The sequence below is a fragment of the Gymnoscopelus microlampas genome (assembly GCF_963454915.1).
Source record: "Gymnoscopelus microlampas genome assembly, chromosome: 4".
NCBI lineage: Eukaryota > Metazoa > Chordata > Actinopteri > Myctophiformes > Myctophidae > Gymnoscopelus > Gymnoscopelus microlampas.
Genome location: NC_139941.1, coordinates 12,356,883 through 12,371,717, shown reverse-complemented (window position 1 = coordinate 12,371,717; position 14,835 = coordinate 12,356,883). Strand labels below are relative to the sequence as shown.

The 14,835-nt window shown below is 41.7% G+C and overlaps 1 protein-coding gene across 10 annotated transcripts in view; it reads left to right on the top strand.

Moving 5' to 3' along the window:
* Positions 1-14,835, top strand: part of wdfy3 (WD repeat and FYVE domain containing 3) — a 166,030-nt gene that overhangs the window by 33,878 nt on the left and 117,317 nt on the right. For all 10 annotated transcript variants that reach the window (XM_084054236.1, XM_084054234.1, XM_084054235.1 and 7 more), the window contains exons 5-9: positions 3,385-3,603; positions 5,325-5,517; positions 8,951-9,137; positions 9,930-10,096; positions 14,581-14,780. In XM_084054236.1, coding sequence (XP_083910362.1) covers positions 3,385-3,603; positions 5,325-5,517; positions 8,951-9,137; positions 9,930-10,096; positions 14,581-14,780 — 966 coding nt within the window. The remainder of the gene's footprint in view (positions 1-3,384; positions 3,604-5,324; positions 5,518-8,950; positions 9,138-9,929; positions 10,097-14,580; positions 14,781-14,835) is intronic.

Sequence of the window (14,835 nt, the reverse complement as noted above, 5' to 3'; positions counted from 1 at the left end):
TCACGTTCATGCTCGTCTCGCGCACGAACGCGCCATGTAGAAACGCGTCTATTCACATGAGCAGTGCAGAGCGACCTGACGGATACAAGCAAGCATGCAGACGTAGCGTCCATTCCTGTGTGAAAAGAGCTTAAATCAGGCTTGTCTGGCACGGTAACGTCAGACTGCATGTCGCGGTTATTTTCGTTGCCATTGTTCACGTTGCGAGGCGCTGTGAGCTGGTAAATCTGCTATTCTTGCCGAATGCTACAGATTCTTAGTACAAGCTACAGATTCTTAGTACAAGATTCTTAGTACAAGCTCATAGCGCGGCACTCGGTGCCGCGCTATGAGATATATATATCTCATATCTGCTATTTTTTTAAAATCGTGAAAATGTGTGCAAATCTTTGAATATATATTTAACTCAAATCTTTGCTTCCGGGGGTCCATGGAACAAAATATTTTGAGATGGGGGTCGGCGGCCAAATACATATCATTTTGGGGGTCCTTGTCATGAAAAAGTTTGAGCACCACTGATATAGAAACATACGTTTTTCAAAAAACTGTTGGGATTTAGAAGACATTTGTAGAATCGGCTTCAGGTCTTAATGGGTTAATGCAAAATCTCTAGTATAAAAATCCTCATTGTTAATGCCGAAATGGCCTGGCCTTGAACGTGTCCTGGCTGCCATTGTAATATTGAGAGAAAAAGGTTGGCTGTATTTTGTGTGGGTTGGAGCGTGCTACTTCTACAGTAAACAGCATTTATCTCCCGATAGCTGTGTGTGTTACTTTCTACATTAGCATATGGTTCATGCTGGAAGCGACTTGCATCTCAGTCATTAGTCATTGAAGGGTCACTGAGGCAACCTGCAGATGCATCTAGTTGAGGTTCAAGGAAATGGAAGCCATACTGGGTTTATATACAGTAGATGCTCTATATAAAAAAATACACAATTTATTCTTAAAGGTGTTGTAAATTATATTTTATTAAAATTATTGTTATTATTATATCATTATAATTATATGCATGCGTGTGGTCACTCACTCGCTCTGACACACACACCCACACACACACCGACACTCACACAAACTTATTACGTACTATTATTTCAAACCCTTATTTATGTTGAGAGGCACTTGGGTTACTCTCATTTACAGTGAAGTCGACAAGTAGACAAACACAGACAGGAAGACATATGACTTATAAAAGCAGCTAAATACTAGAATATTTAAAAGTACTTATATTGTGCACAAAAACATTTAAATGAATTAAATTGTCTCAATAGCGAACACACCACTTGGCAAGAGCATGTCAACAGCGTTCTGGCACATCTTCTCTGTCGGGTGGAAACCTCATATGTCATTTAAAAAAATAATAATTTTATAGCAAAAGTACCAGATCTATAAGCTCAAAACACGTCGTTTTGCGCCACTTTCGATCTGCTACTTTTTGATACTTTTGTGTGACGCTGTAGTGTGATCAAGTAGGGCATTAAACCCATTTAGACCTGAGGCCGATTCTAATCACGCCTTCTAAATCCTGACCTAAGGTTTCTGAAAAACTTCTAATATTTTTTCAAAAATTACAAAAAATGTATGTTGCTATATACTGTACATACCAACAACAACAACCCCAAAAGGGGTTCCCGTCTTGAAAGGTATAGTTACAAATAGGGGTTCCCGCCCTAAAAAAACACAAAAGGTTAAAATATGCACATAAGAGTATGACATTCAGCCTGTCATTCAGTGTAAACACTGCTTGTGGTCTAGATTCCCCTCATTATTAGAACACTCTGGTCAGAAAGGTCTGACAGTACATGACACACATTGTGACTTCCTGTAACTTCTTCAATTACACAATGCACCAGTGTACCTTCATGTTATACGATAGGTCTACATTTACAGCAGTCGCAATCGTCAATACACAGTAGAATCACGTACAAATGGACGCATAAGGGTCCATTTGGTTCCATTTGTACTCTCTCAGAATTACAGATCCTTATGGGAGAGTCTGTAACTCTGAGAGTGTACAAATGGAGCCAAAATGGTCCATTTGTTTCCGTTCGTACACTCTCCGAGTTAAAATTGACACAGGGGTTTGACGTGTATTATCATAGAATAAAGGCATAATCTGTAAATTCAGATCAACAGCGTTCCTCCGCTCCAGTCGTGTCAGTTTTATCGAAACGACAACCAGAGTTATTGTCTGCTGGTGCAGCTGTACAAAAACAGTTTTATCTCCTGTTCCAAAATATTGCATTTTTGCATAACACTTCAAATGACAGTGGGACATGCAGACCGGGCTTTTAAATGGTGCGTAGGCACAGTGAAACATTTTGGCGATAAGTTGAAAAGACCAATAATTCCGTATTTCAATACTGAGGAATTAGTATTGTTCAGTTCAAATATATGGTATTGGAGAAATCAATTTGAATGGTAAATGGTGCATTTATATTGTGCCTTTTATCCAAAGCATTTTATGTGGAGAAAACCATGCAATGCATGGTTAGGGCTTTCAGTGTCTTGCTTCAAGGACACTTAGACACAAACCCAAGGGGAAACGGGGGTCAAACCGGCAACCTACCGATTCCCAAGCGGCTTGTTCTACCTCTTGAGCCACTGCCGCCATAGTCTGAGTTCCCAGAAGTTCTCGCCAATGGCTCTCACATAAAAACGGGAGGGGCGAGAAGAACTAACTGCCAGCCCTTACAGAAAACTAAAGAATCACATGGCAGACGTGTCGAAACATCTCACTGTGTGATTATCAGCAACATGTTGCTGTTGTTTATTTGTGGGGTTTGCAATTAAAGCTGCAATTAGAGCTCTTGCCACTTTTGGAATGCCCTGAGGAGATGAGGACTGCTGCTGAGTCTGTGCCTTGTTTTAAATCCCTTTTCTGAAAACGCGCTTTTACAAAGTCGAATTTTTCTGTTGACCCATTAAAACCGGGAACGCATCTGTGTAACCACTTAAACCATTATTTTATACTTTGGCTATTCAAAAATAGCAGATATACAAGCTCATAGCGTGGCACCGAGTGCCGCGCTATGAGCTTGTAGATCTGCTGTGTTTTTTTAATAGTGAAAATCTGTGCAAATCTTTGAATAGATATATATTTTTAAAGCAAGCATTTTTAACTAAAATCTTTGCTTCTGGGGGGTCCCTGGAACAAAACATTTTCAGATGGGGATGGCGGCCAAATACGTATCATCATTTTTTACGTCAGTGGCAGTATTGGTTAATTACGTTAATTACGTCAGTGGCAGTGAATGAGTTAATGGGTTAAACACTTTGTGACATTTTTCTTATAAGGTGCTATACAAATAAAGATTATTTATTAATTCATTCATTTATTTACTAACTTAATGTAACCGATGTTCCTCTCCTCTCCTCTCTCAGAAAACGGTGGACTGTATGACCACCATGTCGGTGCCCTCCACGCTGGTCAAGTGTCTCTACCTGTTCTTTGACCTGCCCCACATGGTGGAGGCCCCCGTGGGCCCCACCCCGCCCCCACCGCCAACCCCCACCCAGGAGAAGACCCCGGGACAGGGCCAGACCCAGCCGGAGCTTCCCCTGGCTGACCGCAGGGCCCTGCTGCAGAAAGTCTTTGTCCAGGTACAACCGCTCCACTGTCGGATTTAGGGCTGAAAATACAGTATCAATCATTTTTCATAGCGATTATTCTATCGATTTACTTTTCGCCTATAATGACCATTGGTGGAAAAAAGTTTTTTTTTTTTTTAAACTTAAGTAAAAGTATCAATACTGCAATAGAGAAATAAAGTATTGGTATCAAAATATACTTAAAGTACAAAAGTAAAAGTACTCATATGCAGTATATCCCATTTCAAATGTATAACACGTCAAAAAAACTTTTGAAAATAGCAGATCTACAAGCTTACAATACGTCGCATCGCGACGCATTGTAAGCTTGTAGATCGGCTATTTTCAAATGGTCGAAATCTATATAGTAATAGTAGTATAGTATAGTAAATCTACAAAGTAACTAGTAACTAAAGCTTTCAAATAATTGTAGTGGAGTAAAAGTACAATATTTGCCAGTACAGTGCTTGAGTAAATGTACTTAGTTACTTTACACCACAGATAATGACAACAACCCCAAAATAGGGATAATTTTTTTTTTTAAATAATTCATTAAATCAATTGGTTTCATTCACTGTTGCACCCCTGCTCGGATTTCAACCACACAGTGGCTGTCCTTGAAGCCCTTGTGTGTTATTGTCTGGTGCTGGTCTATTATTAGGGTTCTAGGCCGTAGGACTAACTTAAGTTACATGATTTTGATTTATGGAGCAACAGGGTAGGAAAAGAGGATTAAATTAACTTTATACTGATACCACTGGGGAATCACAGCACAGAATTGGACCAAATAAGTGCTTTCTAGAGCCCTGCTTTGTTATTATAGGTTGGCAACTTTCTTTACAGTTACTTGATAGGCCATTTTATTTATTTAATACATTTTTGGAGACATATCCCCCATTCTATTGTAATTATTTCGATTTCCCAATTTAGTCTACCCTAATTAATTCCTCCCACTGCTTGCCACTGCTGTTGTGCCCTACTGGCTCAGCTTCCAATAGGCTATATGTATGCTCAGCAGCCATATTGGAAAGAAATTGGGCCTCTTCCTTCACAGGTGTTACCAATGATTCTAATGAAGGCTCTCTTCCACTTAGTATAGTTCAGTGGTTCTCAACCCTTTTATTTTCAAGGACCCCCATAACTCTGAGAGTGTACAAATGGCAAATGGACCCGTAAGGGTCACAAAATGTTGAAAAATAGTGAACAATTCGGAATCATTTTGAAAATATTTAACACCACACATCTTCGCTCTCTACAAAACCTTTTCAGATGGTGGTCCGTGGCCAAATACATGGGGGTCCTTGCCCTGAAAATGTTTGAATACCACTGATGTACACCATTGGTTCCCAAAGTGGGGTCCGGGGACCCCCAAGGGTCCTTGGGGGGTTCCAGGGGGTCCCCAGCAATATGTGTTAATATACTGTAGCATCACAATATTTTTACCCTTTTATACTTTGGCTATTCAAAAACAGCAGATCTGCTTTTTTTTAAAATCAGGAATATTTGTGCAAACCTTTGAATATATATACTTTTAAAGCGAAGATTTGTAACTCAAATCTGTGCTTCTTGGGGTCCTTGGAACCACATAGTTTCAGATGTGGGTCCTAGGCCAAATACATATCATTTAGAGGGTCCTTGACATGAAAAACCGTGAACTTCCATTTCCACGTCTTCATGCATCTAACCCAGGCTCTCTCTCTCACTCTCTCTCTCTCTCTCTCGCTCTGTCTCAGATCCTGGTGAAACTCTGCAGTTTTGTCTCCCCGGCCGAGGAGCTGGCCCAGAAGGACGACCTGCAGCTGTTGTTCAGTGCCATCACCTCCTGGTGTCCCCCCCACAACCTGCCCTGGAGGAAGAGCGCCGGGGAGGTGCTCACCACCATCTCCCGCCACGGCCTCAGCGTCAACGTGGTCAAATACATCCACGGTACGTAGTTCTGTCAAAGCTTTGTTGTGTGAATACTGCCATCTATGCAGGTTAGGTAATACAAACTTTTAAAAGCATTGTGCCTTGATGGGTTGAATTTATTTATTAAGTTGTACAATCAATGTTAACATACTTTCATATCGACAGACGATATACATGAAGTATATGATGAAGCTCTAGTGTGCATTTCCACATCGTCTGGTTATTCAGTTTGAGACACAGCTCAAATCAGGCTTGTTTTGTTCATAAATGTCTCTGTCAAGCACACACACACACACACACACACACACACACACACACACACACACACACACACACACACACACACACACACACACACACACACACACACACACACACACACACACACACACACACACACACACACCTTCACCTGACAAAAATTCCTTTCAACTCCACTTCCTAACATCCTCTCTCACATCGCCTCACCACATTCCTCACAGATCCTCGATATGCCTCCGTCCTGTATGTTTGTACTCATGTTTACATGTATGACATGGTCATACACATGTACATCAAATGCTCCTGTTTAGAACAACAACAAAAAAACATTATTAAGACCTGGAACGCATCTGTGTCACTTTTTGATTTGAGCTAAAAAGCATTAGTTTACACTTTGGCTATTCAAAAATAGCAGATATACAAGCTCATAGCGCGGCACCGAGTGCCGCGCTACGAACTTGTAGATCTGCTATTTTTGAAAAATCATGAAAATGTGTGCGAATATTTGAATATATATTGTTTTAAAGCGAACATTTTTAACTCAAATCTTTGCTTCTGGGGGTCCCTGGAACAAAATATTTTGAGATGGGTCGGAGGCCAAGTACATATAATTTTGGGGGTCCTTGACATGAAAAAGTTTGAGCACCACTGATATAGAAACATACGTTTTTCAGAAAACTGTTAGGATTTAGAAGACATTTGTAGAATCGGCTTCAGGTCTTAAAGGGTTAATGATCCAAGCCCAGCCAAAGAGCCATTTATTTACCGCATAAAAGTGTGACTGGGTGTCCTTGGAGGTAATGAACTGATCCTTCAAATCCCCATGGACAAAAACAAATGGGGAAAGTAAAGTTAAGTGGTGACTGAATAAACTAATATAATATTCTTGACCGAATACCTTGACCTGAATAAACTAATATAATATTCTTGACCGAATACCTTGATATTGTGACAATAATGTATTATAGTTAGATAATATCTTTCATTTTTCAAGAGAGAAGGAAAGAAACATACAAAGACAAAACAAAATGCCGGTCTACAAGCCACAAGCTCACAATGTGTCACATTGCGATGCGTTGTGAGCACATTTTGAAAGCATAAAATAGGGCTTAAGAGATTAAAACCAGGAAAAGGCGACTGGTGACAGTAGCTCTGTTCATACTGGCTTGGCTTGGGAACCAGAGGTTTCGAGCTTATGGACTGGTTGCACGAGAACCGCCAGTTCACCTCCTGGGCACTGCCAAGGTGCCCTATAGCACGGGTCTTCAACGTTTCCAGGCCAAGGACCCCCTAGCTGAGAGAGAGATGAAGCAGGCACCCCCTACTCTATATTGTATGAAATTGTGTTTCAGATGATTTTTTTTTTTTTTACTTAGTCTGCTCTTTTTTCCCTCTACACCTAAGCCTCTTTGCCAAAAATAGCAGATCTACAAGCTCTCAACGCCTCGCAGCGCGAGGCGTTGAGAGCTTGTAGATCGGCTATTTTCGGCTAATGTTCCCCTCTGAAAAGGAATTCTAGGGTTCAAGTGGTTAATGTAAAAAAACGAAGTCCTATCACACAAAGATTTGGCGGACCCCCTATAGTAGCTCTGAGGACCCCCTAGGTGTCCCGGACCCCCTGTTGAAGACCCCTGCCCTAGAGCAAGGCACTGAATCGCTAAAACTGCTTCTGGGCTCCATCGCTCCACCATCTCTTAGTGCTGGGAGATATGGACAAAAACTAATATAATATTCTTGACCGAATACCTTGATATTGTGACAATAATGTATTCTAGTTAGATAATATCTTTCATTTTTCAAGAGAGAAGGAAAGAAACATACAAAGACAAAAAAAATGCCGGTCTACAAGCTACAAGCTCACAATGTGTCACATTGCGATGCGTTGTGAGCACATTTTGAAAGCATAGAATAGGGCTTAAGAGATTAAAACCAGGGAAAGACGACACTTATGTCATATCACAATATTACGATATCCAAAATCCCAGACGATGCGTGTCGTGCATGTCTATAGGCTCTGTGTGTGCACGTGTCTGTGTCTGGAAAAGAAGGGAGAAATTAATTTCCCCAGGGGGATTAATAAAGGTTCAAATCAGCATAGCTATTTCCTCATATTCCCACGAGAGCGAGGGTCCCCCCAGCACAAGTTAAAAAGCAATAACCCCTATATAGCATATCGCCACGCTGTTAACATTGGAGCCCGGCACTCGGGTGCAGTACTTGCCATTTCTGCAGTGTTGCTATTTTACATAAATTGTACCTCTGCAATATTAAACTGTGAGCTTTGTGTATTATCCTGAGTTTTAACTAAGCTCTGAGATTGAAAAGAATGGACCTTTTACGTTTTCTCGCTTTCGGAGTTGCAGTAAACGAACACTTCTGCTTCTGTGTAGTCCACTTTAGTCCACTCACTCCACTGTATGAATATCATGGTTCATTAATGTGACTTCTGTATTGTACCATGTACCATTTTGGGCTGTTAAAGCCTTTTTTTTTACGATTAATTTGTTTTTATTGCTTATAAATTTTGGAAAAATACAGACTTGTTGTTTAAACATGTATGAAAAACCTTGTTTAATTTCAAGGACCTGCAGTTTGATATCCTTTATGCCACGGACCCTCATTTGCTACGATTTGTTCTCTAATCTCCACTATAAAGTCCTCTGTTAATTTAATTAAAAATAATAATACTGATAATAATGAATTTATTCATTCATTAAAAAAAAGACCTTTTGAACCTTTTGAATTAACAACAACTAATCAGACCCCTAAGGGTGCATTTGGTTCATAAGAATCATGAATGTCCCTGGACCCCACGTTGAGAACAAGCATGTAGGACCCCCAGGCCGAACGTTCCTCGTAAGAATGCAAATTATCGATTCATTCATTAATTGATAGTTGATAACCTTATCGATCGATGAATCGATTAATTGATATGCAGCGTTTTGTAGGACCAAAAGGAAAATGCTTGTCCGAAACAAAAGAAATGAGTGCAGAAGCATAATTGCCTTGATGTATATAACATTATCGAGCGTCAACGAGCATCAGCTGGACACAGACACACACACACCTCCCCCCTCTGCAGTGCTCTATGGCAATTCATCGATTATAGATGAATTGTTAACATCCCTAATTCCTCGTATTGAAACCTTGTCACTGAAGTGGTTGTGTGTTCTGTGTGTGTGACATCCAGAGAAGGAATGCCTGGCCACGTGTGTCCAGAACATGCAGCAGTCGGACGACCTGTCGCCTCTGGAGATCGTGGAGATGTTCGCCGGACTCTCCTGCTTCCTCAAAGACTCCAGCGACGTGTCTCAGACCCTGCTCGACGACTTCCGCATGTGCCAAGGCTACACCTTCCTCTGTGACCTCATGCTCAGGTTGGTTTGGTTCTCTTTAGGGGCCTTATAGCGCCGGGGAGGAGTTGTGCATGGTCTGTCTGTCTCAGCTTTGTCCTGTTGTTGTTTGAACTGGTCGGAAACGCATTAACCCTTTTTAAGACCGGGAACGCATCTGTGTCATTTCAGATTTCTTTGGCTATTCAAAAATAGCAGATATACAAGCTCATAGCGCGGCACCAAGTGCCACGCTATGAGCTTGTATATCTGCTATTTTTTGGGAAAATCGTGAAAATGTGTGCATATCTTTGAATATATATATTTTTAAAGCGAACATTTGTATCTCAAATCTTTGCTTTTCTGGGGGTCTTAAAGGGTTAAATTCTCGGTTGGCGCAGGGGTTAAGTTCCTGCCCACCACCGTAGAGCACCGGTGCCTCCGGCTTTCCGACAAACCCAATTGGCTGTGTTTGAGGGTGATCCAGTGACAGGGGTCACCCCATCTCTCCAGCTCTTTAGTAAACGGAAAGCACATGTTCAAGTCAGGATAACGATTTCATCCAATCATGAGAGAGATCTCATGCAGGATTTGGAAGTGATGAAACGGTTGGAGTTAGGGTTAGGCATTTACTGTAGAGATAGGGTTGGAATTATGCCTGATTTAAACTTAGTTGTGCTAGTATTGCGTACCAAAAATAGTAGATCTACAACCTCACAAGCTTGTAGTTCTGCAATTTTTGGCTTTAGGGTTAAAAATGGCATTCCGAAAATCAGCGTAAATGTTAATGTCCTCACAAGAACAGTAACATAAATGTGTGTGCGTGTGTGTGTCCAGACTGGAGCAAGCCAAAGAGGAGGAGTCCAAAGATGCCCTGAAGGACCTGGTGAACCTGGTGACCCGTCTAACCACGTATGGCGTGACGGAGCTGAAACCCGCCGGGCTGACAACCGGCGCCCCCTTCCTGCTGCCTGGATTCGTCCTCCCGCAGCCCTCTGGGAAAGGTGGGTCCTCTCACCGGCAAACCCATGTCTCTGAGATGTGATGGATACAGTGGCTGTTATCGAGCGCTACGAAACGAATAGTCACTGTCGATAGCGGAAACCTTGTGTGTCCAGAACTGTTTCTTTTCAGGAAAGGGGGAAACGACCTTGTGTTCCAATGGATCCTATGTAGTTATTATTTAGTTATGAGCTTTTGTTAACGTTTCGTCGGTTAAATATTTCTAAAACCCACAAACAGACTTGACACTCTTGTACGATGAAGTAGGACATTAATTAAAGGGATAGTTCACATCGAGTAGTCACCCCATGGAGACTTGAATTCATGGACATTCATAAGTCATTTTGGGAAAAATAAAAACACTCCAGTTCCTTTTTTTTCTTTTTTTTAAGTTAACTATTATGTAGGAGGGGTCAGCATGCACTTATTGAAGTGGTCGATGAATGGTTGCCAGGTCTTGTAAAATTTGTCTTCACTCCCTCTCAATTCAAACTTTATCTTTTCCAATTGCAAATAGTGCATTACATCTTTCATAAGTGCAATATGGGTTGGAGCCTGCGTGAACTATCCCTTTAACAAAAAAAACAAAACGTTAAGTTATGGAGATGTAAGTTTTCTGCATAACTCTCTGTTGCTTCGCCAGTTGCCATCAGGAAAAATAGATAATTCTTGAGTTGTGTAATCAAGGAATTTTTTAGAAAACGTGAAACGATGGAGACATGTGGAATATAAGCATGTAGGTCCATCAACGTTGTGATCACACTTTGAAGTCATATCACCTGCTCCATCTGAGAGTTCAGTTCAAGAACTAATAAGCTGACCTGTTAGGCTCGCAAGTTTGGAAAAGTTGGATTAGTAATGAAATTCAGCTGGTGCTGTTTATGAAAGGCAGAGGCTCAGTAGCAGACAAACTCTTCTACAGTATGTGACATTTAAATAAGGGAGAATACTGCAACGAGGAAGTAAAAATACGAATACGCAGCAGACAGTATATGTAAAAGTGCTATTGACATTATATTTACAGAGCAGGTGTGCATAAAACTGGTTTACATGAATATGTATTTATGCAAAATAGTGTGAACACCGTATAGGACGAACATCAAAGTGTCCAGAATATTTACAGCTTTACGATCTCAGATATCAGGTATGGGGATACGGTATTTACAATATGTGAACAGATGGATCATGTGCATAGACGTATAATGGGATTTCGTAAGGAGCAGGCAGTTGCTAGTCTTTAAACGCGCACGCTTACGCGGTCACTCAGTAACTCGATACTTGTAAATGTCTAAATGACTTGTTGTCACAGGGAGTGTGTGGTGACCTATATTGTCAGGTATAGTGTAGTAGCACATTGTCTGTTGACCCAGAACCGTAAAGGGAGATGAATGATGTCTGCCCGGAGCCGTGAACCAACACAGCACTCGATAACAAGAGTGGTCCAATGTAGTGTTAGAGCAGAGGGTTTACCTGGGGTAAACTTGCTTATTTGGGTCATTAATGTCCAAAGAACAGTCAGTAAAATAGCCAATCTACAGGGAGCTTATAGGTTGACTGTTTGAAAAACGTGTGGGGGGGCGTCTCAGCTTGGGTGGATGGCTGGGTGGGTAGGTGGCTGTGTATCAGTGGTGTAAAATAACTAAGTACATTTACTCAAGTCAAATGTTTAGTATTTCCAATTTTCAGTACTTTTACTTCTACTCCATTACATCTCAGAGGCACATATTATTTTTGCTCCACTACAATTATTTGAAAACTTTAGTTACTTTACTAGTTACTTTGTAGATTTTATAGTAAAGAAAAACATCACATGGATGCACATGGGACGTATCATCAGTGTTGTAGCCTGGGGTCATCGGGTGTTTCGGGTCTCGCAACAACATACACCCTTGCCCAGGTGACCCAGCCAGGGTTGATCAAGCCTCGACTTACATCCCAGTAGCTACCCACGGTCAGTCCTTTTAGGGAAAGACAGGGCCAGTCCGCTTCTCCGGAACTACTCTGTCGGGACTGAGGAGAGGCTCTGGCACGTGGAGGGACTAGGCTCTGTGGGTGGCCTCCTGGCCGGGCTCCTCCTTCGTCTCACCAAGTCCAGGACCTGAGCGTTGCACCAGACTCCCCCCATTCCAAACATTTCCTTCTGGCGTGATGGTTTCTTGGGCCGTGGTGGTACTGCAGGCTCCACTTGCGACTTGCTTGTTGATCTGCGGGACTAAAAAGGACTACTTGTCTTTTGCTACTTGAATTCCGGACTTTTACTTGTAACAGAGTATTTCTACATTGCAGTATTGATACTTTTACTTAAGCAAAACTTAAAGCGTGAAAACGGATTCACGTGCAAAATGTCTGCTGAAGTTGTACCAGTTTGACATGCCACTGACATTTCTGATCACAGAAACACGTTGCTTATAGAAATCTGCCATTTTACTGTACGCATCAACATGTCCCAATGTCCATTTCTCTAATTGTACTGTACTTGTGAGGACTTTTGGCCCTCTCATGTATAGTCACACACACACACACACACACACACACACACACACACACACACACACACACACACACACACACACACACACACACACACACACACACACAGAAAAGGCTGTTTAAACCCCTGATGACAGCTCCAGCTGTGTTCAAAGTCTTTAGCAGGGATCATGGTGTGAGCAGACATTTACATGGCTAATTAGTCCGCCTCAATCGTTACTGTGTGTGTGTGTGTGTGTGTGTGTGCGTGTGCGTGCACCTGTGCCTATGTGACTGTGTGTTTTCTTGCTGTTGTGAATGCTGTGTGGGTTGAACTTGTACACTTTAGTACAGCTATTCATTCACAATGGAGGTCAGAGCACACCAGGGGTCTGTGTGTGTGTAAGTGACTGGTTTGTGTGTGTGTGTGTGTGTGTGTGTGTGTGTGTAGTTACAAGTATAGTAGTATTTAATAAATAGACATTGTGAGGACAATTTTCTTGGTCTTCCTCACAAGAGTTTTATTGTAAAAAAAAAATTACAATTAGAAAATTAGACGGGTTGGATTAGACATTAGATTCAGGGGTTAGAGTTATGTATGATTTATCCTTTTTTTGCGTTCTAGTGTCGTGCACAGAGAATAGCAGATCTACAAGCTCACAAGTCACAACAGTATGATGGTGTGGTGCTTGTAAGCTTTTGGATCAGCTATTTTCAGCTTTAGGGTTGGGTTTAACAGTGGCAAAAAAAATACCTTGATCATTAAATCGCTGTCTTTTAAATGCTTGACCTTAAGTATAGTGTGTGTGTGTGTGTGTGTGTGTGTGTGTGTGTGTGTGTGTGTGTTTGTGTGTGTGTAGTCTGTAGTCTGTAGTGACAGGTGTGGATGTCTTTTGTTTTCCTCCTCATGTACGGTAACTGTGTGTGTGTGTGTCTGACAGAAGAGAACATGACTCCATTACAAGTAGACAGTAGATGTAATCCCATGTTGTCATGTAATCCATCATCAGTGGACAGTAGATGTAATCCATCCCATGTTGTCATGTTCAGTCTTGACTGAGTGCTGTCTGTTCTATTATTATAGTCGTCTAATCCAGGCCTGCTTTTGAGACACAAGTGGAATACTGTACGTCTAACTAGCTGGTAGAATAGAACAGTAGCATTAAGCTGGGTGTCCAGGACCACTGTTGAGAGCCACTGTTTTAACCACATTAACCATGGCCTTCCTGTTTTGGGCACATTTTCAAAACTATTCATAACGTAAAAAATCACACCCAGTGTGAAGTGGGCGGTGTGTGGTCATCACAACATGACTCACTTAAAAAAAAAGGATAAACTCCTTTTTTCTAAGTCCATACTGCTATTCATAGGGCTGCACATGTGTCATGTGTTTCGCTAGCCAATCACAGTCCTGAATTTGCAACGTCAGCCAATCACATTACAGCTAGTGGTGATGACACTGGCTGTAATGTGATTGGCTGACTTTGCAAAAGTATAGATTTGCATTGACTGTGGAAGGGTTAGGGTTGTAGACTGCGTTGTAGACTATTGGCCAATCACGGTGCAGGATTGGTCAGTGTCCAAAACTCACTTATAGGGGGCGGTTACACCGCCCCAAAAATGTAAGACCAGGAACGCATCTGTGTCATTTTTAGATTTGAGCTAAAAAGCATTATTTTACACTTATTATATTTTTGAAACATTTTGAGAATGTTTGCAAATCTTTGAATATATATTATTTGAAAGCAAATATTTTTAACTCAAATCTTTGCTTCTGGGGGTCCCTGGAACAAAACATTTTTATATGGGGGGGGGGGGGGGTCCGCGGCCAAATACATATCATTTTGGGGGTCCTTGAAATGAAAGAATTTGAGCACCACTCATACAGCAACAATAGGTTTTCAGAAAGCTGTAAACTGGATTTAGAAGACAGAAGCTGGATTAATTCCTCATTAAAGCGATATGTTTGTACAGTAGCAGTCATCTACTGATCTCCACTGTGTCTTGGTGTCGCCAGGCCACACGGTGAGGAACATCCAGGCCTTCTCGGTTCTGCAGAACGCTTTCCTGAGAGCCAAGACCAGCCGGCTGGCCCGCACGCTCCTGGACGCCATCGGCAACATCTACTCGTCGGAGCCGGCCAACTACTTCATCCTGGAGGCACAGCACACCCTGTCGCAGTTCGCCGAGCGCGTGGCCAAGCTGCCAGACGCACAGGTACAGTAGGGCATTAAGCAGCCGTTATCTTCTTTGAGGTTATTCTGTATCGATG